The sequence below is a fragment of the Corvus cornix genome, chromosome 3, assembly GCF_000738735.6.
Source record: "Corvus cornix cornix isolate S_Up_H32 chromosome 3, ASM73873v5, whole genome shotgun sequence".
Classification (NCBI taxonomy): Eukaryota; Metazoa; Chordata; class Aves; order Passeriformes; family Corvidae; genus Corvus; species Corvus cornix.
In genome coordinates this window covers 48,277,839-48,303,899 of record NC_047056.1, presented here as the reverse complement: position 1 = coordinate 48,303,899, position 26,061 = coordinate 48,277,839, and the positions used below count along the sequence as shown (strand labels likewise).

At 35.5% G+C, this 26,061-nt stretch overlaps 1 protein-coding gene across 1 annotated transcript in view; it reads left to right on the top strand.

Annotated features, from left to right (window-relative positions):
- The window catches only part of ADGB (androglobin), a 112,852-nt gene that overhangs the window by 78,271 nt on the left and 8,520 nt on the right, over positions 1-26,061 (top strand). The window contains exons 21-29 of the mRNA XM_039568850.1: positions 467-601; positions 1,955-2,048; positions 3,564-3,698; positions 4,500-4,653; positions 7,746-7,933; positions 9,487-9,671; positions 16,821-17,017; positions 18,080-18,191; positions 24,773-24,882. Of these exons, the coding sequence (XP_039424784.1) occupies positions 467-601; positions 1,955-2,048; positions 3,564-3,698; positions 4,500-4,653; positions 7,746-7,933; positions 9,487-9,671; positions 16,821-17,017; positions 18,080-18,191; positions 24,773-24,882 (1,310 nt within the window). The remainder of the gene's footprint in view (positions 1-466; positions 602-1,954; positions 2,049-3,563; positions 3,699-4,499; positions 4,654-7,745; positions 7,934-9,486; positions 9,672-16,820; positions 17,018-18,079; positions 18,192-24,772; positions 24,883-26,061) is intronic.

Here is a 26,061-nt window from a genome sequence, read left to right as displayed (position 1 = left end):
AACAAAATGTTTCAAACAACTCTGGTGTTTAAATTATTATTTAATAAAATAATCAGATTGAGAGACAGAAGTACTTAAAATCTTGTGAAGCTCTTTTAAACTGTGTACAGAGTCAGACTTCAGTGTATCAAATCCTCTTGGTTCATGTTTGGAAGAATATTTTGAAATTACAGTAGGAAACATGATTCTAAAATGTGTCCTGCAATAGCTGTTCATGAAGAGAAAAATTAAATTATTTGGTGTTTGGAATTAGCAAAATAGCTTACATTTTGACTTTGTGTAATTACACAGTATATTTTCTCTGCTTTTATCATGATAAAAAAAATTCAAGAGTAATATTTTCATCATAAAAATTTTAAGCTTAAAATAACTCTCTTGCTATTTTGTGTTTATTTGGGGTTTTTTTTTCTTTTTAAATTCATTAAAGGCAGCTTTGTTGATGTTGCTCATTCTCCCATTCCTTCAGAGAGCAGTGAGGAGAAATCCCTTAGTAGTTGGGAGAACCAAACTCCTACATCTGAAGAAGCAGCAGCAGCTGTCAAACTTCAAGCCATCTGGAGAGGGACCTATATTAGGAAAATACTGAAAAGCAGAGAACCAGGTGTGTCATTAAAAAATGCCTTTAAAAAATGTTTCATACTTCATCTTATTCAAATCTTCACTCTAAAGAGTTTTTTACTAATTAACATCTAGGTAAAAGTAACTGAAACTAATGAAATAGAACTTAGAGTTCTATTAAGTACACCTAACCACTTAGTTAGAACATATGATACTAAAAGTGTGTGAAAGATACACCCTCCCTAGATTTGCATAGATACTAAACCAGAATTTACATTAATGTAGATTTAGGTGAGAGCTGGGCTAAATGTTAGGGTTTTTTTCTGGAAATGTAAAGGAAATCATAAAAGAACCTAAGCATCATAATGGGTAATCAGTGGAGCACACGCAGTATTGAAGTCTGATGCTGTCCTCCAAAGATACTGTGCTGACACTATCCTTCATTCTTATGCATATAGATAGAGAAATCTTGCATAGCAGTTCAAGACTTGTAGCACATTTCCTATTCAGCAATTCTGTTATCTCAGCTGGAATACTGTGTCCAAGTGCAGTGTCCACAGTACAGGGAGAAAGATAGATAACAGCCGCAAAATTCTGAGTAGAGTTGTAAGGATCAGGATTAAATATATGCCTTGTACTTACAGGTTAGCTTGTAATGTCAGAAAGATCAGATGAAAAAAAGACTTTGCTATAATCTTTAAGTACCCACATGAGAAAAGGAATTTGATAGTAACAGGATCTTTAGGCTGAGATCCAAAGATTGTGACTTGAATCCGTACATACTCAAGTTAGAAAAAATGGCATTTATTTTTAAAAGTTTATTTGTTGGAATAAACCAAGATTTGTGTTGTACTACTGAAAACTTAAAAATCAAACTGTCTAGTCTTCATCTGTATTCTGTGTATAGAATTACACACCTTGAGATGACAACACATCCTGTTATCTGAGTTACCCAACATGGGTGGGATGAATTACCCATTGGAGCTGTCCAATTCTTTTCCTTTTAGCTACACAGATAGTTTAGGTACATCCCTACCCCTTCCTGGTATCTGCAGATGAAAGTTGCTGGGAGTTAAATAGCCTATTCTCTGAGGCCAGAGGCTGCCACATATCACTACAACATGTTACAGTAAAAAAAACTGTAAACTGGAGAAAATATTGATCGCATCATTTTTGCAGTTGTAGGAGTGCTGAAAAGTACAAAGATGATGATGAATGGAATATACTCTGTCAAAGGAGAAAACAGTTTTCAGCTCAGTGAGACTTCTGTAAAACTCCAAATAAATAAGGCAATTTACTTGTGCAAGTGGCATTTTTCAAAAGTATTTGGCAGGTGTAATTTAGAACAATAAAAAAATTGGATGTTATAATTTCTAACTTATTTTATTATCTCTAGGTACTAAAGAAAACACTGAAGTTGAAGAAACTTTGAAAAACCTATGGACTGTGATTGAGTTAAATTTTGAACAGTGTGCTGTAACGTTGTTAAGGTAATCATGCAATAAACTATTTTATTGCAGGCAATTGTCATAAACTCCTATTTCACAAAATAAACATAGTAAGGGTATTATTAGTGTCAAAATTACAAAACCCTGATGGAAGGGATGAAATGTTTTTACCAAATATATGCTATGCTTTATTCCGTGTACTCTACGTGAGTAAAATCTAATTTTTAGGTATGTTACAGATTTTTTCCTACAGTTTGAGATAGAATATTACCTTTTCCCTGTGTTTAATTTTTTTAGTGTTTGGTAGGCTGTTCCATAAGGATAGATCTGATACTGATTCCTTAGTTAAACAGTTAACCAGTTGTTTTAAAGAAACTTTTTGATTTGTGCTATCTGTTAAGGAATTGTGGTTAACATAAGAAAGGAGATAGCTATACTATTTAACTGTAACCAGTTTATTATCTCATATGGGGACTTTTTTGTTGCATTTGCTTGAAGGCAAGTAGATGTATTTCTAGGTAGATTCTCTCCCTGGTATTTTATTACAGCTTTTGAAAAGACAGCTATTCTAATTTCAACAGTGTTCATTAAATCATTTGCAAGCATGACACCCTTTGGGGATCCCATATTTCCATTAAGTCCTTCAAAAATCTCTGTGCAAGTGTTCACACAACTGATCTAGCAGTAAATCAATTCTTCCAAAGATGAGGAGTGCAAACTGACAATAATTACTGCCTGTGGATATAAATCCTCACTCCTTATAAGCAGCAATTTGAGCAACACTCACACCAGGTATAATTTTATATCACTTTTTAGTGTTTCTAATCCTGTAAAATCTGTGTACATTGATGGGATCAGGACTTTGCAACCACAGCCTTGTTTTAAGTATTAGCCATGCATTTTAGATTTGCAGCATCTCTACCTCAGCAAGGATGAGATGCAGTTTTCAGTCTGCCTTCAGACTTTTGAAACTTACGGGGTTCATAGGCATTGTCCTGAGGGATACATTTGAGTGTTAAAATCATGCTAATGTACTCGTGCTTAATGTTTTTTTAGCAGCTGACAGATTTCCATTTAACATAACAATCTAGCGCCTTGGCCAATAAGTTTTGCTTTTATTCCTTTGTTGTTCCCAAAAGTTTTAAAACTAAATAAGGGCATTTTCATCTCCTAATGATTCCACAGCTTTAAGACGACAACTCAGTTATGCTAACTGATATTTATTTAAAAAAAAAAAAAAAAGAAAAAGAAAGAGGTAAAGTTTTGTAGAAGCCATAACATTTTGGGGTATTAGAAGCAGCCATAGTCATGGGTAGACTGATGAACAGAAATATGTGCATATATTTGCCATGAGGTCTGAAAGAGCTGATCCCTCCATTATTCTTTTTTTTTATTTAAGAGTGAACAGCTACTAGAGAAACATTAGTAACACATTTTATGTTGTTGTTTTACATTCATGTACAAAGTACTTATGCTTCATGATCAGCATAAGTAAAAGTCAGCATATATATAAATGCCATCCTGATTAGATTTAAGTCTTTGTTTTCTGCTTTCCAGAGAAATGTTTAAAAGAAACTGTAATTCAGTTGAAAAGTTTCCTTGTTATGAAGATGAATGGTGTAAGACATATTTCACTGACTATGCAGTAACATATGCTGATCAACCACCAAATGCATGGTTTCTGGTTTTCAGGTGAGTTTCACAGAGCCCTATACAACTCCTATGGGGAAGTAGTATTGATACACTGTGTTTTTACACTAACCTGCTTAAAATCTTACTTCTTATCTGTCTGCTTTCCTTAAATTCTGATGTATACTTGTTCTGGCTTTGGCAGGAACAAATTTCGTTTTCTTCTTCATTTCTTCTTCATTTTCTTGTTAGTAGCTGGTACAGTGCTGTGTATTTGGATTCAGTGTGGGAATAATGTTGATAACACACAGATGTTTTGGTTGTTGAGTGCTTACCCCAGGTCAAGGACTTCAGTGTCTTATGCTCTGCCAGTGAGGAGGTGGACAAAAATCTGGGAGAAGCACAGCCAGGACAGCTGTCCTGAAGTGGCCAAAGGGATGCTCCATACCACAGAATGTCATGTTCAGTATATAAACTGGGGGAGAATTGCCTGGAAGGGGGCTAATCACTGCTGAGGAGCAGGCTGGGCATTGGTCAGTGGGTGGCGACCAATTGTATTGTGCATCACTTTCTTCTGTTGGGTCCTGTTACTCTCTCTCCCTCTCCTTATCATTAAAAATATTAATATTATTAGTATATTTGTTAGTATATTTTGTTTGAATTGTTAAACTGTTCTTAACACATGAAATTTATATTTTCTTTCTGATTCTTTCCCTCGGGTGGGTTGGGTGTGGGGAGTGAGTGAGCAGCTGCATTGTACTTAATTGCTGGCTGGACTTAAACCATGACAGTATTTTTGATTTGTGCTGCACATACCCTTTTATTTGTGAAAATAATTTTGATATAATTTAAATATTTTTTTAGAGAAATATTTATTGTCCCAGAAGACATGCTTGTATTGACAAAGGTGTTTACCACTATCCCTTCCTGTAGACTTCATGTTCTTGATAATGACACACAGGAGGAAATGCCACATGCCTTTTTCAAAGTCACACCTCATGTTTATCCCAAAAATAAGGTAAATGCAAGAAGTTGTTGTGAAAAGTATAATTTTAAAAATAATAACAAGTGCCCAGATTCTGTGGAGATTTTTATCTGTTTCTTAGTGTTCTACTTAAAAGTACACCCTTATTTATCAGCAAATTCAAACAGAGACCATCACTGACCTGCTTCTGTGCTAAATATTTATTACTGAACTTTTGATTATTCTCTCCTCTGTCGTCTTTCCAGCTGCTATTATTATGGGTTTTTTTCTCTTTTATCATGTGTAACAGTGAGTGAGCACAGTAAACTTTGAACCAATGTTTAACTTGTGGCCATAAAAATTTTGAACAAGGAATGATAAGTGTCCATCCTTTCTTCCCATGGGTACAGCACAGTAGCCTCAATGATTGTCAATTAGTAATGAAAATGGCCCTTATATTGGATTCCTGTTCTTCCCTATTGAAGAAGTCCCCTCCTAAAGCAACATTTCTGTTATTGTTTGCTAAACTAATGGTTTATATTTTGTAATATTAAATGTGGCTAATAGCAGTAAAGAGTGATTTTAGAGTACTAAAACACAGTTGTGCAGGCATGCTGTATTTTTCTACTTGTTCTTATTTCATTTCTCAATCAATGAGCTCCTGAGTTCCTCAGTAAGAATATAACCTTATACTCTACAGTTTAGCTTGTCTTCTTCCTATTTCTTAATAGTTGATTATTGTTTCAGTGGACCTGCACAAGCTTCTGAAAGCTCTGTTGATACTTTGACAAGACATTTTGCAATTAGCAAACACAGAATACAATGGTATTATTTTAATCTGTTACATTTCTTTATTACAGTATTTTGTAAAAAACAGTCACCAATGTAATACATCAAGCAAGAAATTATACAGTATGCCTGAATTCTTAAATGTCAGTATTATTACATAAAAAGTCCCTTTTTTAAAAAAAATACACCTACCAGTTCTGCTTCAAAACTATGACTCAGCAGTTTACAACAGAGCTAAAAAGGAGTCCTGTCAACAGATACTGTTTCACTGCTGCAGAGACACTCCTGGAACACACTAAAGTTCATTTCAGAATGATTGACAATAAAGATTAAATCTGCACACTAGCACTAAAGTCTGTCTTCTTTTTGCAGACATTACAGCCTAAATAGAAACTGGCTACTTGCTTAGCATTTGGATGTTTTGGGGTTGCATTAAATTTTCTTATTTTGTGGTGTTTTCTTTCCACTGCTAGATACAGTTGAATTTGGTTTAGTTCTTGGTGGTCTTTTTTTAATTCTATGCTTTTTATTATTCACAAGTCTTTTGAACTGATTGTAGAAAAGGACAGAGATAAGCACTCGAGCTGCAGCTGACCTACATAGATAAGTTTAAGAAATCATCACTACCACCATGTTTAGTCTAGAAAATAGAAGTCTGTTTGAGCAAGGACACTGCTCAGTTATTTGTCTTGACTAGTAATAGAAGGACATAAGGGAATCATCTTACTTTGCCATAAAGCTAGTTTGGGTGGTATATTAGAAAGCAAATCTTTCTGATTCTAGAGACAGTGAATTGTAAAAAGATATCAAAGTAAGTAGTGAAACTTCTGGAAGGTTTTTTAAGAAAGAGACATAAATTTTTTGGGGGTTGTTGAGATCTATTTTCTTATTTCTTAGTAGTGACTTGATCTTCCTACCAGACACAAAATTCAGTTATTGTGCTAATTGCTCGTAGTACTCAGAAAGTGCTCACTCAAACTTTTGGTCCTAAGTCTAAATTTTCTGGATATTTATAGTGAGCATTAAGATTATATAACATTATAAATAGGTATACAAGAGAAATTGTTCTTTTCATGCACCCCATGCTGTCAGAAAGCAGTTGAATATCTGGCTAAATCCTTCTCAGTTTCCAGGTGTACTTGATAAGAACAGAGGGGCCTGTGACTCTATGCTTAACTAGATGTTTAAATGAGTTCTCCTGAATGGTTACTCTGAGTGATTGCTGTTACCTTGTGGTGATTAAAGATTATAAAGTGCCTTACAGCTACAATTGCACAAATTGAAATAATTAATAATTTATTTTACTTTCATTCTAAATATTCAGTATTCCTGGAGTCCCAGCCCTGCATTATTGGACACTCCTAAAATCACAACCCTATTTATTATAAGGATTTTTCAACAAAGCTGTTTTTGCTGGTAAATGCTGGTTTCTTTAAACTGAATTTAGAAGAGGACTAAAAGAGCTAAAACCTTTCAAAGAATTTTCATTTGGACTATTTCTTGGGTGGAACATGACATTTTAATGTTTGAAATAGAGAGTTAGTAGGACTATTCAGAGTACATGAAGAAGGGACTTAATTCTGAGTTCCCCTGTAACATTACAAGTGGCCATTGCACTCCTTATATCCCTTTTCCCTGCCCCTGCCTTTCAAGTAATCACATTCATATTACCTTCATTTTCACAAATATAAATCTATCAAAGTTTGAAACTTTTTGTGTTATATCCTGGCTCCTTATATTCCTATTCTCAGGATTCATAAAGAGCACCTAAATCTGCACCAGCCTTATTAATTGTGTGTTACATTTTGTGGGTTTTTTTACTTGCATTTTCTAAAACTAGAAATATTTTTTCTTAAATCAATACCTTCACAAAAATAAGAATAGTATCTTGGAATTTCATGCTTTACCTGCAATGGCATTATTGAATTAGGGTAAATGTTAATTTAACCTCAGATTTGAAGACCAAAGTAATCTCATCTCTAAGTTTCCATGCAGCAAACTCATCCACCTCTACTTTCGCACTGCCTAAGCATGAAGGAGCATTTTAGATCATCAAATAATTTGGTTAGAAAGTGACTGCAGGGCATTGGTTGTGTCTGCCCCTAAAAACACCTGCCAGCTTTGCAGTTAGATGAAATTGTATTTAACTTGCTATGTAACTTTCTGCAAAATAAAAATTGCTAAAATTAGAGACGCTTCATAGATTAGAATAGACTGGAGTTGTAATATTCTTGCTGATGAAGGACATCTTATTATATTAATAAGTGTAATGGACAAAAAGTGTATTGCCCGTAGTCATGGAGTGCATTTTGAGTAGTGTTATTGCCACATAAAAATGGCTTGTTTTCCCTTTTCAGAAAGGATACACTTTTGTGGCTGAAGCACACACTGGTGACCAACCTGTGGCAGCTGGAAAATGGAAGCTCCGCTTCATCAGTTCCCAGAGTCCACTTCCATTTCTCTCTCGTGAGGCTGTAAATAATATCTATTCTACTAAACAATTTAAGGAGTATTACATCCCCAACGATGAGTTTCTACTGTTTAGGTAAATACTGAGAGAAGAATGAACAAATTCTGGTTCTTATATGAGTCATCCCTTCCAGAAAAGTGTGTTCTTTCCTCTTTCTTAGAAGAGGAGAATATTGATGCAAGTATCAGAATTTTATGGGCTATGAAATTTAACATTTGATTAGTGAAAGTGTTATTTTGTGAAATATTGCCACTGCTTAATGAAGAACAGGTGTGAAGTACACAAACTTTAGCTTTAAAATCAAAATTCAATATTTTGCATTTCTATAAGATCAATCTTCTCCATATGCCAATTACTGAAATTCCACAGTACTTCTGGGGATTAAATATGTATTAAAATCAAGATTTTGCAGGTGCAGAAGAGACATAAAATTTGATTTTTTTCTCAACTATGGAGATAAAGCTTTAATTATTACAGGAATAAAACATTTTTTTCCTGATATATGAGACTAATTTCCATCTTGCAGTATTGGCAGAAAAATTTGTGTATGTTTTATTTTAGCATGCTGATTCTTTTAGGAGAATACGTTTAATAAAAATGTGAGTTGGTTTTTATTAATCCCTTTTTATTGATTAAAGTTCATTAAAATCCCTTCTGAGTTCAGAACTGACCATTACTAAATTGCTATACTGAAGTTTTTACACAAAGAACTACACACTGCACTACAACAGGCCCTGTGCTTAGAGCTGATTAAATGTGTATATTTTGAAGGTTAATTCTAAAATATTTTACATTGATTCCTGAAGGCTTTTTTCAATATTTCAAACCAATGGATTATTCTTGAGATAGAGGTCTCTTTAAGAGAAGGAATCACTTTCAGTATAAATGAAGAAAGCATGTAATGGAAATATAACAAATGCACTGAAATTTTGTAAAACTCTCTTTCTTGATGATTTTCATTCTTTTCTCCCTTCTGATGTTACCATTCTTTAAAAAATATTATTTTAAGATAGTTACATATTTTTAGCTCCAAATGTGCTGAAGTCAGGGTGATGGATTTTTTTCTTTGCTTGTTTGGTGACATTAGTCATAACAATTGGAATTTATGGACAAAAAGCATATAATACATAAAGCAATGGGTCACAACAATTATTTAAATTTTGTCCTCAAACTCTTATTTTACAGGTTTTTAATGTCACAGTCTTTTAAGCTGACCAAAGCAGCTGCTGCTATCAAAGGAGATATCTCCACCCTTTTGAAAGCAAATAATTATTTTTTTTTCCTCAGGTACTTTTTTAATTATACAGTTCCCTAATGTGGCTAATGTTATTCAACAAATAAAAGTACAGTAGGAGGTTAAATGCCTATTTGGACATTTGATAAGGTAGTGGAAAAAAAATAGCTAGACCACCCCTTTTTTTCAGCAGCAGAAGTTGCTTTGTTTGTTGATTCACTGCACTAAACTTCACTACAGGAAGCGTAGCCCATCCTATTCCAGGAAAACAGTTGATTCAGAACTCAATTTTAATTGTCTGCTTCCAGTTCAGCACAACATTTAGGTACTTTCCTAAAAAAGAATGATCAGGTATAGTTGGTTATACTGCTATAATTTTTTTCTTCCTCTTTAGGTATTTTGTAAAAGTCACAGCACCACATACTGCTACATTGCAGGTACAAACGTCTAATTCAGATGTGTTCATTAAACTACAAGTCCTAGATAATGAGAAGGAAATTACAAGTGTCATTGGAAAGGGCAATGCAGTCATCCCAGTTTTTAGTTTCTGGGGTAATCAATCACTTCCGAGCTCCTACTGTAAGTATTGTATGCTGTATTTGATAATTTTATTCAGTCTTACAGAAACTTTTGATAATCACAGAAAACACTATTTTTTCCTGCTCTTTTCATTAATCTCTAATTGCTTTGACATTGAGTGAAATCAGCTACATTTTTGAGCAATGAACAGAAATCCTTGGCCCTCAACACTGAGGAAAGTTACTGAAATTATTGATTGAAATAAGATCTCCAGCCCCATTTTTTTCATCTGCCTTTTGGTCTTGTATTATAACTACGTAAAGAGTTTCATGGATAGTGAAGTAGCTTTTCAGCTGAAAATTTGTATGCATATACTTGCCTTGTCCTCAAGAATTGAAATATATTTTACTTTCAATATCTTGCAACTATTTGTTTGATCTTACAGTTCAAAAATTTGGCTGTTAGGAAAGTGATGCTCAGACCATGAGGCATGGTAGATAATTCACAGATTGCACTGGGCCTTGTGGTCTAAATGCACCATCCTGAGCCTCAGTCCTTTGAGCAGAAGCACACATTTTATTGGTTTCTTATCCATCATAGGAGCCCCAGAGCACCAGGTAAAAGACTCTTTAATAAATGATGTAATATTTATCCTTAAGAAAAACTCTCAATTTTTCACTCTGCTACAGCTTGAAATGATACTCATGGAAATAGGAGACACTGAAGTAAGAGCCACTTGCCCCAGACTTGGAAAGTTGCAACAGAAGATATAAATGCCCATTATACTTTGTCAGTTCTTTACCATAGCAACTTAAATACTGAGAAGAAGTTAAAACTCTCAGTAACACTTGAATTTAAACAAAATTTCATTTGTAACAAATGTATTTGAAAACTACAGCAAACACTTTAGACACTTTTGGCTGAACAGTTGAATCTGAGAAGCCTATTTGCTCAAAGTCAGGCTATTTTATTTTATTTTATTTTTTAAATGTAATTTTATTTTATTTTATTTTATTTTATTTTATTACCATTCATTACACTGCAGTCTTGTCAGCTCAGTTCTTAGTGATAAAAACCAGTGTGTGTTTAAAGGTCACCTTTCATAAGTATGCTAAAATCCATGTACTTTCTCTAAGTACTTTGAAACTAGTGATGGTACCTAACAAAAATCCAGCTGACATCAGTTAAAAGTGACCTTCTGTAGTCCAGAAAACTAACATTCTGAATCTACTGCATGCCCAAATCTGGCACCATGTAAATATTGGGAGAAGAGGCAAGAAAGAAATTGCAGCCAATCTCTTTTCAGCAGTGGCCAGTGACAAGACAAGAGGCAATAAGCAGAAACTGAAATATAGGAAATAAGTTTAAGCATTAGAAAAGGTGATTTGGAGTGCATGGTTGTTCAGTTTAGGGGGTTTTCTTTTCTTTTCCTTTTCTTTTTTCTTTTTTCTTTTCTCTTTTCTTTTCTTTTCTTTTCTTTTCTTTTCTTTTCTTTTCTTTTCTTTTCTTTTCTTTCTTTTCTTTTCTTTTCTTTTCTTTTCTTTTCTTTTCTTTTCTTTTCTTTTCTTTCTCCTTTCTTTTTTCTTTTTGTTTGTTTTGTCTTTTTGTTTGTTTGATTTTACTGTTCTTTTGGTTTTGGTTGCTTTTTTTTTTTTTTTAATAATTGTTTCATTTTTACTCTCAATGTGTCAATCACTGCCCAGAGAGTGGTTTTGGATTCTTCATCCTTGGAGATTATTAAAACCCAACTGGATCTGGCTGTGAGGAGCCTGCCCTAACTACACCTGCTTTTAGCCACTGGATTGAGCTAAATGATCTCCAGAGGTGTCTTCCAGCCTCTTCCAGGAGCATTCAGCCTCCAGTGATCCTGTGATATCAGTTAGTAGTTGTGGCTTATGTTTTGTGGGGTTTTTTTTCTTAATGATACAGAAATAGTCCAGTTTCCTTGGATGTGCTGTCCCACTAAGGAAGTATTGATTTACAAATGGACTTAGAGATCCTTCAGCTTGAGATTTTAGCAGTAGTCTGCCATCATCTCCCTCTGATGTAGTGTTAAAACTTCAGGTTCACTCCAGAGGGCAGTTAGGTTATCCAGACATCCTCTTTCATGCTTCATTTCCAGACTTTCAGAAGTTAGAGGTCTGCCAGACTCAGTACTCAAAAGAGTTACCATCAGACACTATTGGCCATTTGTTACTGGCATTTTTTATGATTTGATGAAATTGTGGATGGGCTGCTAAAAACTAGAACAAAACTGGAATGAAGGTTTTGTCATCTGAATGTACTCTCGGCCAGTGGATTGACATTTGATTTTGAAGTGCTGTTTAACTTTACTGTTCAAAACCAATAAGTACAGTTGAATGAGGTACATAATGCTTAGACATACTTTCAGCAATGGTCCCTGTAGTGCTCAGGTAACTTTAAACAAAAATTAAGTATCTTCTGCCTGCCTCCATTACACTTCTTATATGTAATAGATTTTAGAGGCTATTGCCATGCCATCTTCTTCGATAATCTTCATTTGTTTTCCTGTTTTCTATACACCTCATTTCTTAATCAAATGATTTCCAGTTTATTTGTGTACTATTTTGAATTATTCGTTGTAGCTATGTGTTTCAATTTTGAAATTAATTCTTCATAAGAATTACAAGTTTGCTTAAATGAAACAGATGTTTATAAGCAAACAAGTCTGCTGCTGTACTCTCAATGGACGCTACTATACATAAGATATGTAAGATACTAAAGTCTTCAGTTCTTCTATGAAGACTCCTAAACAATAAATCTTCTGTAAACCTGAGTTTCCCTATTTGAGCATATTGAGAACCTGAGGCAAAGACAATATGCTGAAATACTGCATTATTGCTTTGCTAAAGCCCAAAATAGCATTATATTTCATCTGCTCATCTCCACTATTTTGAACTATGGAGTTTCCAAACATGATGCTTTAGAATAATGTATAATATGAAATTCAAATGCTTTATGGGAAAAAATAATTTATTTAATCATATTTATGAAACATCTTGATTTCTGTCTCAACTGCACCTTGTTATGACCAGAAATGTAAAATTTAGTCCTGTGAAGACCATGCTTTTAAAATGTAATTCCTCAGATGAAAACATTAGGGTTTTAAAGGAAGTTATAGAGAAGCTGTCATGATTCTTTCTGAGTTACCAAGATCAGCTACCAAGTAGCTATTTTTGGTTACTGGTTTTTGAATATGGAAGTGGAATAGTAAATTTAATAGTACACTGGTGGAAATAGAAACAGGAACGTATAAAATAGCTCATCTTAGGATCAGTATCACAATAGTGGCAGTGCCAAGTTACCCTCAGTAACGTGAAGGAGAAACTTACTTTCAGGAAACTGTCTTGCTGCAAAGATGATAATCTGAAGAACTGCAATAAGTTAAAAGGCACAATCAAGTGACAGAGAAGATAAATGGGTTCCAACAGATGCTGGAAGGGAGAGGATGGGGCAGAATAACTAAAAGGGGCATTTTGCCTTTGCCAGTCTACCAGGATGCATATGTGAGAACTTTGCAAAATATCCTTAGAAATCAGACACACACATTCTAGCTCTAATGTGCTGTGATACAAATAATTTCTGCTAATTTAGAATTATTTTAATCCATCATGAATTATTCAGTGAAATACCTGTTACATTAACCTGATTGAAAATAGTGAGGTTTTTGTATCAGGGCCTATTCAGCAGTGGCAGCCATAAAATTGTGTTATGATTTTAGACTATATTTGAAGTTGAAATGAATATTCTGATGCTCTTTAAGTGTGTGTGAATATATAGAGAGTTACCATTGAATGAATGAATGACTGTGAAGCTGTCACTGTTTGTTGGTTTTTTACTATTACTTGTATTTTTATGATACTAGACCAACTGGCCTTAACACTGAAGTTCTTTTCCTATTAATATACATCCTGTATATCACAAAGAATATACTTTGTGTAGAATCTTTCATAGCATCCAAACAAAATGAAAATATTGTGAAATGTACTCAGTATAACCAATATGACAGTATTGTATTATGCAACCTACTGAGTGTCTCTAGGTTCAGTAGTGGTTCAGTTTATGGCATTGTAAAAGCATGGTTCTTTGCTATTGTCAAAAGTGTTTTTATGGCCTGTACTATAACAGTATAGAAACACTCAGAAACACTGATGCCAAATTCAGGGGGAGATTTGTACAACTGACATTCAATACAACAAGATTCCTTCTTTGTTCTCTAAAAAAGTGTGTTTTCTCAGCATAGGAATAACCAGAAAACACTGCTGTACCATTGGCATCAAACTTGTTAGTTAAGACAGATACAGTCCCTACATTTGAGACTTATTCACTACCACACATGTTCTGCCTCTCATAGAATTGATCACTGTGTTGCCAGAAGTCCTCTTAAGTGACATTATTGTGCAAGCATCACCAATAAAACATTATCTCTCTTGCCCACCCACAGCCTGTTAATTCATCTCAAGTCACAGCTGTTCTATAAATGTCTTTCACAGCTCAAAACCTACATTAAACCACTTGATTTTGAATATACTTACCTCTTTTGAGATGTAGCAGATGACTTTGACCTTGAAAATTTGCTTGACAATAAAGGAGTTACATATTGACACACACTGCAAGCACAATTCGTTTTGTTGATATAAGCACAGCAGTTGCATAAGCACAGATGGGCAAGTGAATGTTCACAATCCTTTCATTTTCCACAGTAACAGTCTGATATAATCCTCTCACAAAGTATCAAAATATCTTTCAGATATTTGCTTGAATCTGGAAGCAACGCAGGTAGGAGTTCTTTCTAGTCAGAACTTAGGAAAACCAAGAGTGACATATACATATTTTTGTATGTAGTAAGAAAACTAATTTGGTGTTACAGCACTACCTGGTGACCATTGCAAGAATTGTTGGCTGTGTATGTATTTTGGGAAGCTTTTCCAAGTGATCTTTCCTGCAAGGGAAAGAGAATGAGTCTTAAGGGGGATTCCATCATTCTGAGATATCTTCATGGCAGGATCTCCCTCTGGGAAAATCATGATAGAACTTTTCAATACTCAAGCTCTTCAGGTTTAGGAGAGAGAGAAGAGGAGGATAGCGAGGCATTCCTGAAAGCCAGTTGTAGCCTAAGGAATACAGCCTCCCTTGAACTCCACCTATCTTGATAGGTAGAGGTAAACTCCTTCAGAGGGCAGTACACATCTCCTAGAACCCCGACACAACACCTGGAGCAGAGCTTACCTCTCTGTTGACTCCAAGGGAGTACATCTAGGTGGCGTCACTGCTTTAAAGCTACCTTTTTGTAAATTATTTGCACTGGCCCTTGCTAACAGTGCTTGGACAGGCACTGAAGATCATTCCTGACTCGAAACCTTTATGCAAATATTGCAAATGGTAACCTAAAGGCAATTTACCCAATTAGAAAATGTCTTCATTTTCTTCCATCTGGAATACAAATTGTTTCTTTGCAGCAGGTTTTCTTGCAGATGTAGAATATTCAAGATTCTGCTCTTTGGATGTTGTTTCTTATTCATCCAAATGCACTTCTATTGAGTGAAAGCCTCATGATTTTGGATCCTTCTGATGAAAGACCTAATAATCCAACCATTGTGAATTATGTCTACTTTCACCTTCACAGCATGGGAAGTTAACTGATTCCTGGAAAGCTCAGCAGCATCTGAGTGAGAAACTATTCCACAGTTACAGGCTTACTTAGGCATAATGCCTTTTACAAAATAACAGCCCTGGAGCTGCAGCACTCTAAAAAATGGTTTAGAAGAAACCAAGTATTATCTTTCTTCACATTTCTCTCACAGGCCTCCTTGCCACAGAGACAGCAAGAGGGATAGCTCTGATGCTAAAGATTCTGAATGCAATGCAGAAGAGCAACTCATAACTTGTGATTAGGAGTTTGAGACCTCTTTAAGAGACCATCTCAGTAAGGTCTTCCTTTGATTTCCTGACTTCTATTGCTTTTCTTAGGAACAAGGAAGCACTGACTTATGCAGAGGAAAGATGCAATAGGAAATAATCCATGGCATTTGACTTTCATAAGAAACAATATTTCTTGACTCCATTTGAGTTTCCAGGGGCACACTTAAACCTCTGATAGGGCATTTGTATTTTGACATACCACAAGTAAATTTTGCTGAATCTGGTCTGATTGTCCTGCCACCTCCTGTGAATTTCCCAGGATGTTTCATCAACACACATGAAATTGTGCATTTTTCTTTTGAGGTGTTGCAATGATGCAGTATCATCCTTTGTTTATACAATAAACCCTGGGAAGAGTAAAGCCTCTTGTCCTCAGTGAAGTCAAAATGATATCTCATTCCCAGCTGATGGTCCAGCTGTTGTTAGGGTAACACAGGTGAAGCTGCTTCCCCAGAGGGGAATTATTATGAATGTCCTTATTCAATTTTCTATGAGATGTTCACTTTTAGAATTCTCTTTACTTTCTATGTAGACAAGCAGGCAAAAGAAATTTCAATGGCATTAGAAATGAAAACAAATTTATGTTTCCTGAGTTGATATTTCTGTGACAACCCTTCTTTAGAACATTCCTGTTTTCACAGTTTTTCCACATTAACATCTTCCTTAGGTGAAAATGATATACATTGATAAATGGCAGATCACAAATAGTTTTATGGCTCCTTTCAAGACTGGCTTTTTTTTAGCTCAAGTTAGCTATGATCTTTGTGTCAGGTTGACACAAAGAGATTGGATAAGAGACTTCTGTAAGGGTAGGCACTGCCAGAACTGTGGCCAATGCACCTCTTCCCTTCATCCAGTTTTACACAATTTGTTAAATTAAGTTAGCCACAAAGGGATCCCATCGTGGGGAGCACAAGGCTATCCATATTCTGTAATATGGATATAGCACAGTGTTGTGGTGTCTGGTGCAGGAAAGAAGCATGGACTTTGAGGGGAAGAAATTATATGGTTTATAAACAGTAACAACACTCATATATACACAGTCTCAAATTTCTCATTATTTACTTTGAAGATATTTGTGATTTGCATGCAAAATGAAATCAGGGTAGTATTTGGAATAAGCATAATTTTAATTGGAACCTTGTGAGTACAATTCAGTATGAGAAAATGGACTATGTTAATTCTTTCTAATACTTTCTGGGAGCATCTGTTTACCTCATACCAGTAATTAATAGAATTTCTGGACCTTTTTTTGTCATCTTGCAGTAAAAAACCAAGAGATTATTCAAAGTAGTACAAGGAAGGGATCGGAAACTGGACAATTGAAAAAAGCAAGTAATAATTCATTAAAGAACAGCAAAAGTTCTTCCAAGTCAGACCTTGTACAGGAAGCTCCAGTGATAAAAATAGATAAATCTTTCATCTTGGAAAACTTTGAAAATAACGTTGGAAGCCCACAACAAGTAAGAGATTATTAATCACTGGGATTTGGGAAGAAAAAAAAAGCAAACAAACAGCAAACAAAGAGTGAAGGATTATTGCTAATTCTTTTGGTACATGTGGAGATTTTCTATCCTGAGGCAAGAACAAGGAATCCAAAATTAAGATTATTGGTAGCTTTTGAATGAGGTGATGAAAAAAGGATAATGTACATGTATGAATGACTAAGTAAGTAGGGAGTTTCATATCAAGGTGATTTACTCTATCTTTAAATGTTTTTCATTTGGCAAATCCAATACAAGTATAGTATAACTTTCACATAAGGATCAGAAACGGCCAGAAATCAAAGTTCTGATGCTTCAATATGAGCTTTCTTTGAAATATGATATTATAGAAGGCCATCTGTAATGGTTTGCATAGAGAAACACCTATTTCCAGTCAGCTGGAAATGTTAGTAACAGACACATAATATCTGCTACTCAAGCCAAGTTTGTCAGAGAGTAATGTCAAACAATGGGTTTTTCTTGATGTCATTTAGTATTGTTTATCTATTTTACAGAAATGAGGTATACTTTCTAAAACAGTTCTTGTTTTTCTATTTCCCCATGTTTTTCTGCTGTGATTTTTTCTTGATAGTTGAATTCAATTGCAACAAAATATCCTAAGAACAGCCCATGGACCCTGTCACCTCTGCCTCACATTAAGGCATTATTGAGTGCTAGTACTAGGGCTCAAAGCCCTGTAGTAGGTCTTAAAATCAGAGACAAATGTCTTTGTTTTAGTACATGGCATACATAGGAAAGTTGGATGAAAATCTTACAGGAATGTAGCTCCTTATTGTATAGCCCAGTTTAGTTTTACTTGATAAACACATGAGTAATTGTTTAATTTCACAGGAATTAAAATAAGATCTGTGGAATTAACATTAATTTTTTAAGCTCCTTGCAAATGCTGTTATGTGCAAGCTTAATAATTAATAACGTGTTTTATTTGCTGAATTCAATACCTGGCACTTTGCTAACCTGCAGGACTTGAATGCTTGCTGTAATTGTTATGACTTCAGCATGTTGCATTTTCTTTCACAGTCTCACCAGTATACAATAGAGGCATTGGTGTTGCATGATAGTTGGCTGCTTACTGAGAGTGAGTCTTTGCTTGTTCAGGAACTGAAAGAAATGCAGAAAAATGAAATCAAAGGTAGGTTAATCTAAGTACATATTTAGTCAAATGTACCATGTTACTGATTTAAAAAAAAATATTGCTCCAAGCAACATTTTTTTCACTGTTTGAGTGAAATAACTAGGCAACAAAGATTTTTGTTCTGTAGTTCTTAGAAATGAAGCTTGATTGCATGAATCTACTTCTTCAGTTCACGAAATACAAGGAAATCAGAGAATACACTGCAAAACTCACCTTCTTAGGGCTCAGCTTCAGGTAGACATCTGGAACAGAAACATGCCTGCTGATAATCTAAGAAAATGGACTGAACAAGAGGGCGGAAAAAAGGCCTGGTTTGGGAAATGTATTGCTTCTTACTGCTAGGAGAAGAATTTAGCAAGAGGAAGGACTAGGAAAGCTCCCAAGTACAGTCCGTATGTCTAAGTCAGGAAGGGGACAGAGAAATTAAAGGGTTTTGGGTTTTTTACAGATTATTGTAGGATTTCTTAAGGGACAGTAAAAACCAAGCCCAAGACACATTAAAAGCACTTAAGAATACTAGTCAATATTCTGTAAATCAGATAAATGTCTCATATTTTTTCTTCTTTTACCAGTAGGGTTGACACAAAATTATTAGGTCTTAATTATGTTAAAGTTTATCACTCTGGACCCAACAGCCTGAGAGGCAAGGCTGCTGCTACTGCACATTCCCAGGTCCAACTATTTGTGAGGCTGAAGCTGTCATCCCACCAAGCACATGCACATAGACACACATACACACGATGTATATATGTATGTGTATACATATATATATGCATATATACACACACACACACATTGCCAGCTTCACAGATCACAGACAGACACTCAAAGCACATACACAAACACAGACAGTACCACCTGCCTCATCCTGCTTTTCCCTCTTTGGCTGGAAAGAATGGAAGTCCCCTAGAGAGACTATATATTTCTATAAAGGTGGATCCCTCCACCAGCTGGACTTAGACACCTAGTGTGCCCAGTAGCTGGCCCCTGCATCCCCTATGAGCTCTGAGGCTGCAGCCCTACTCCAGCTGCTAGTGCAGAATATCATGCACACAGGCAGCTGATTCTCCTGTGTTCTCACCCCTAGGTTCCTGCAGAACCTAAAATATTACTTTCCACCATTCAGTAAATTTTCTGTATCATTAATACTAAAGTTCTATAACTCAATTTTTAAAAGAAGTGATAAGCAGAAAGTGTTTGCTTCCTCATATATATACACTTGCTAATACCCTATAACTTTTTAGGATGGATTGATTTTTATTTACTAGTGGTATGTCTCACTTCTTACTATATTTACATATTTCTCTTAAAATGTCTGGTCAAGTCTTTTTTTTGTAATTTCGAGTACCCTGGACTGAACTGAGATTCAGCAGCGGTAATTACTGAAGGATATGATATAATTTCTTGGGTTTGGGATGTATGCAATATTTGAGATTTTTTTCAGTATTTCTTCAGTTATTATTATGCAACTTTACAAATATGTATCTTCTTGATTTACTATAGTCTCTAGACAGTTTTAGTAGCAGTTGAGGAGCTATGTCATGTAGGCTTACAGGCCTGTACACAGCTCTTTTAGTGATTTCACCTGCTTGTAGTTTGTTGTGTTCTTCACAATATCATCTTTTCTTCCTAGATGATTCCATTTATTCTCTTAATTTTCCCTGTAGACTGCTTCTTACAATAGACATCCTGTTACATCCTCTTATCCTTCTGAGTCGGTTACATAGGGACACTTGCACTTGGCACACCTGCCACGCTACTGGTGTGTATCCTTTTATACAGCTTCACTGTGGCCTGTAGAGCTGCACGTCAAGGGAGGTCACTTCATCTCTTAAGCTTCTTCACTAGTTCTCAGCTCATATCACTGAACCTTGTCAATGTCATCAGTATTCTCATGTTGAATTCAAGGTAGCAGTATTCCAGTTCATAGCTCCCCTTCTCCATGGTAATTGATGCTCATTTGCATTCAAACATACTTAAGCTACAGTCAGTGATAACAAGCACTTTTTCTCTTGGGATTATTTTAAAATAGTGTCATTTTTGTGCCCTGTCATAATTGCTGCATTTCAGAGTAACCCAAATCCATTTCACAGTTCTTATTAACTGAGTATTTCTGTTCATACAAAGATACCAACAGATTGCCTAAGCCACCAACAGAGTTTAAAAACAACGTAGATCAAAAAGTTTAAACACCAATACACATTTAATCCTTCATGTTTATGTACCCCTATTAACAGCAATATTTATCTGGAGTGCTTACTATAGTTAAGTATTTTGGGGAAAACCCAAACATTTAATCTTTTTTCTAATCTAGTCTTAAATCAGTTTGAAAACTAACCTTTACCATTTAAAATTGATGACACCAGTTGTCAGACACAAAATTCATATAATAATAATATTGGTGTATAACCAAAAAGGTATTGTCTCACCATGTGATTTTTAAGAATGCTGCAGTGAGCCAGTTGAAAAATTTCTGCAACAAATTTTCCCTGTTGCAAGTATCCCTTTTTCATGTAAGCCGACAGTGCCATCTGGAGTTAATTTTGTATTAAAGCTAATTTATCATGGCAAAACCATACTTCAACTTCGTATTAAGATCTGCTAAAGTCTTTTAAACTAGTCTCCCTTTAAATGACAACCCATGCTATTATACTGTTGATATTCACCACTATTATAAATACTTATTTCAAACATTTTTGAAGAAAATAAATTCTCTGGTATACAGATCCTATGATAATTTTGTATTTGTTGATGTTTGTACTTGTAAAAAGAACTGTGTTAGTGAAAGTTATTTTGTGAATAATACTTAGTCATATTTATTATATATGAAATCCCAGAGCCCATTGCACAAACAAAACATTAAAAAGGCATTAGGCAGGAAAACCTAAGTACACAGAAATTAGGAAGTTCCACATAGTTTATTTATGTGGTCTTCGTCTTTTCTCTCTTTTTTCTTGCTCTCTCTTTTTTTTTTTTTTTGTCTCCTCCTTCTGAGAACTGTTGCAGAGCAAGTCTTCAATGGTAAAATATTTTTAAAAATGCAAGCTCAAGATCATAATTCTTGTGGAAAAGGGGAACAGTTAGCGGGCAATCTTGCAACTGCTAGTACTATTGTCAGTTGCTTGACTGTGTGAACAAAATCACTTTAAGGTTCATTTTGTGTATAGGATTTTCAGCTATTATGTTTTGGGGTTCTTTGGTTTTATTTTTTGGTAATAAGATCACAAGTTTTATTGTGCAACTGTCACAACCCCTAGCTGAATCATCACTGTGTGCTGAATGCTAACTGCAGCATGTATTTTACATATTACCTTAAATTAACTTAGGAGTATAAGCTGTTGATAAGAGAAAGCTGTCTATCCAACTAGGAAAGCAGGGGAGATAGAGTGCCCAGCCCAGGTAGTAGAGGTAGGTTTGAAAAGGCAGGACAGAAAATATGCTTTGGAATATTCCTTTTTATCCTCCAAAGCTGTGAAAGTTTCTCCCACAGGTTTTCTTTTCCCAAAGGAGAATTTGCTGGCTTGTGCCAAGGAGAGGATTCCATGGGATGTTTCACAGGATGTTCAGATCTCTCTCTCTTTATCTCTTTCCCTGCTTGCCTGTCAGTAGTGATTAATCACCTGCCTGCTGTTCAGTGAACAAATAGTTCACAGAGGATACATGATGGTGCTGTAGATCTCTAAGCCACACTCTAACCCCACACTACTACTGTGACCATATTATTGGATTGCTTCTATCCTGGTGTATTTTTTCTGTTACTTTAGTGTATGGGTGAGCCCAATTTTGGAAAGATTTTTGATGTTGCCATCTGTGAGAATCCTCCTGAGGGTCCAGTCAAAGACAGGAAAAGCAACATCTGAACTTCTCAATCTTTTCTTAACAAAATATGAAAGTCCCTCATGGGGCAACTTACAGTTATTGCTATCAACTACTGGATAATCCCACTAAATGCTCAGAGCCTATTTCATACAGGAGCATGATACCTTCTCAAAGAAAGCTTCAAAAGACTCCTCTGTATTATACCTATGAATAAGATAGAGTCTCTGTAATTTAAATTTCATAAACCAGGAGTTGCTGTCTATCTTGCCTAAAAAAAGAGAATTGATGTATCTCAATCTGAAGCTGAGTTTCATCTAGAAAGCATTTGGTGCAATTGTCAAGCTTGTCATAGGCAGGACATCAGACTGGATGATCACTTTGGTCACATTTGGCATTAGACTAAATGAATTTTTGTATAAATAATTGAAGAGCAGTAGAGAAGCTAATTTTAAAGTTGCTGTCAGCTGTGTGTCATCACTGACAGCCTGTGTGATGCCCAAGCTTTTCTTGGTGCCATACAGATATAAAAACTGCCACTGAGAGTTTGTGATGATTGATGCATAAGCTGTGAGCTGGAATGGTCTTTTACTTTCTGTATCATCTGCCTGCCTTTCTTCTTATCATATCCCATACAAAGCATTTGCCTGGCTTTGCCCTAAGAAAAGTCCCAAGTTGTTACTCGCATCTCCCTTTGAATCAGAGCGGGCAGCAAGCCGAAATGCAATCATTGCCCCCTCCAGGCATGTCTGGAGGATGATCCCAAAACTGGGGATACTTCTTGCTTGGCTGAGGGAGTGGGAAGGGCTGTGGGAACTTGAACAGGGCAGCTCATGGCAGAGCTTGGAGATCTCAACTTAATCTTGCCCTAAGCCTTCATATCTGGATTTAAAGTAGGTTACCTCATTCTAGCCCTATCATTTCTTATGCTTCCTTGTTCTTTGATAACTTATCAGGATATGCTATAAGTTCAGAGCATCGAAATGTTATAATTCAGAGTCACTAAATATTTATAGAAACCAGACAAGCTTGTAGTATCCTATGACATAGAAATTCTTTGTCTGGAATCATTTAGCTAACTACACTGAATGTCTTTTGAGTGTTTGTGTAAACAATAAATAATTTGTCTCTAAAAATTAATAATTCCTTGAATAATGCATGTACACCAGCCTGATTTATGGTGCTACTATGTAATGATAATGTGAAATTAAAGGGAAAGCCATTTTTGTAATCATTTTATAACTTTGAATTATGTCATCAATATTTGTTTTAGTCTATTCAGTATTTGTGGAGACCACTTTAATTTTTGCTTTCATTCTTTAATATATGCCTTGATAGCCCTGAATCAATTAAGTTTTACAGTTTGGTGTCATTGGACATTTTTTAAAGTATCATGAGGAGATAAGAATAATACCATTTCCAGATAAACACATGTACAGTGTAATATGTATGATATTACTTATATACCATATAATATATATTTTTATGTGGAGCTATATGTGCATTATAAATATGTTTCTATATATTTAATATTTAGGATTTTATATATCCCTATAATCTCAGCCATGACATTGCAGATCTCATCCAAAGCTCATTAATCGTGCAGTACAAAGATTTGTTCTCAGTGGAAAGAAATTGGAAAAGCACTAAGTAAAAGATATCTTATCTTGAAAGCATTAACTGAAAGATATCTTATTATTATCATCAGACTGTGAAACAGTCACTCATATCAACTTTTTTCTGAGAGAAGTCCCCTATTTTACCGTATTGGCTAAATCTAGGTTTCAGCACTTGTCTCAATGTTTAAGTAGGAAGGTGGAAGGAAATGGAGATTTCGGACTCAGGTCTTTAATCTTCCTCATAGTGTTTTGGATACATCCCTAGTTGTTTCAACTGATACACTCCTGATGCTATTGAAGTTATATGCTATTACAGGCTTTATTTATTAATTTATTTCAACAAGAATATGACATGCAATAAGTCTTGTTTACAGCTCTCACCAGCTAAGACATTGCAAAATAGTGATGCAAATGTCAATTCTCAGTATCATTAATTCAAACATATAGTATACATATGTACTGATAATATAATTAATTAAAAATGTTCTCAGATAGTTGTGATAATGACAATTTTGCATTTCTTAAATATGCCTCGAGTCCCAAACATGTTTCTTTGCCTTAACTTCCTTGCATTTTTGGTGGGGTGTATCTACATTCTCTGTTCTAGACAGTCTTAGGATGTGAGATAATGAGAACATTGACTTTACCTATTTTGAGCTTCATACCTTCCTGGTGCATAACAAACACTGCCAGTGATTGTATGAGACTGTATAAGGGAAGTGAGTGTGAAGCTGTGATTCTTGTGCATTGAAGTCTTTATACCGACCCATACACAAGGCAGCAGTGCAGTGACTGATAGCAGGCACCGTGACAAACTCTCAGTTAAGCCGCGGGTAAAGTGCTATTTAGGACAGATAAGGCTGCCACAATACGTTCACCTTGTAAGTACGTTTTCAAAAGTTGTTTTGTCTTCACATTCTTTCTTGGTAGTACTTGAAAGTGTCAACTAATTAACTGGGTTCCCTTTGTCTCTCTTTATGATTGTTTTGTGCTGTTATTCCACCCTGGGTTTTGTATGGGGAACTATATTTATGGATAACAATTATATTCTCTAATTCGTCATGCATTATAACTACATCTGAGTAATACACAGGGGAAAGGACGAGGAGCACAACTTTCCCCTAACTCTCACTTCTTTCAAAGTAAAAAAGATTGCAAGTATTCCTGAGTCAACCATAAGATCAAAAGATAAAGTATTTGAGAAGACAGAAAAAGAGAAGTTCCAGAACGAAAGAGGATCACTTGAATCTCAGGTGAGAACAAGGCCAAAGCCTTGATTTGTTGAATGTGCCATCCTTGCACTGAATATAGAGATATTCTCAGGTCTGCAGATCAGTACTGCTAGGACTTCTAACATTCCTTGCATTTCTCTATACCCTGCTTTGCCACCATTTTAGCTTTACACCTGAGAAAGGCTGAATTAAAAAGGTTGAATGCAAAAAATGTGCCTCCTGGATTTAGAAATACCATTTGCTCATTTCTTTGTTTATGTATAAAGGAACTACTGGTTGTTCCTTTTGTTGGTGTAGTTTCCTGTCTCTGCTGAAGGCTTACTAAATTCCATGAATTCACCATATTTGTGTTCCATTAGTCCCTCATAGTGGCTTTCATAGGTTCCTAGGGAGATGAAATAGGTCTTTCCACTGTAGTCAGTTCCTGTCTCATATATCACAATTGTCATTAGCATGCAGACATACAGTGGCAGAAAAATTGGTACGTACTTGCTTACTTGGAAGTTCTTCTCCCCTGGGGTGGGATCATCTGAGTGTCCTGTGGCTGTCTGAAAAGCTATTGCCAGCCTTTATGCCTTAAAAGGAATAATTGACATTATTGGTTGCAAACAGATTAATGGAAAGCAATGAAGGAACTGACAGCACCTTGTTTAATGGTATTGCTTTTTCTGGGAATTTTGCTGCCTCATGGTGTGTAGTTCAAGGAGTGAACCATGGATTTTTCATGAAGAAATCTCTACTGGGTTTTTTTTTGTTGACTAAACTTGCTGCACAGCAGACTTCCCTGTGATTCATATCCACACCTAGTTATACAGAGTTCTGGAATAGTGCCTTATACTAGAGGTGCTGGGACAATGGTTCTTGGGAGTCCACCACTAAAACAGATGCAAGTTTTGAGATGGAGCCCTTGCAGATAAAGAAGATGCCCACCTTTAGTCTCAAATAAGAGCTGAACTCCTCACCCTAGTTCTAAGTCTTAGGCTTAAAGCTTCTTCAGATGGTATGGTTTCCAGAAATATATGCAGCACAATATCTCATTGGTTCGTCAGACAGCAGAATAGTCTCCTAGACTTCAGGGGCTACTTACCCTGTGATTCTGGAGAAGCCATGTGTTAAGGTGTTTTAGAGACTTTGGGAAGTGACTGGAAAAGAACTTTACAAGACAGAGCAAGGTTTATTTCTAAACAAAAATCCCACTTG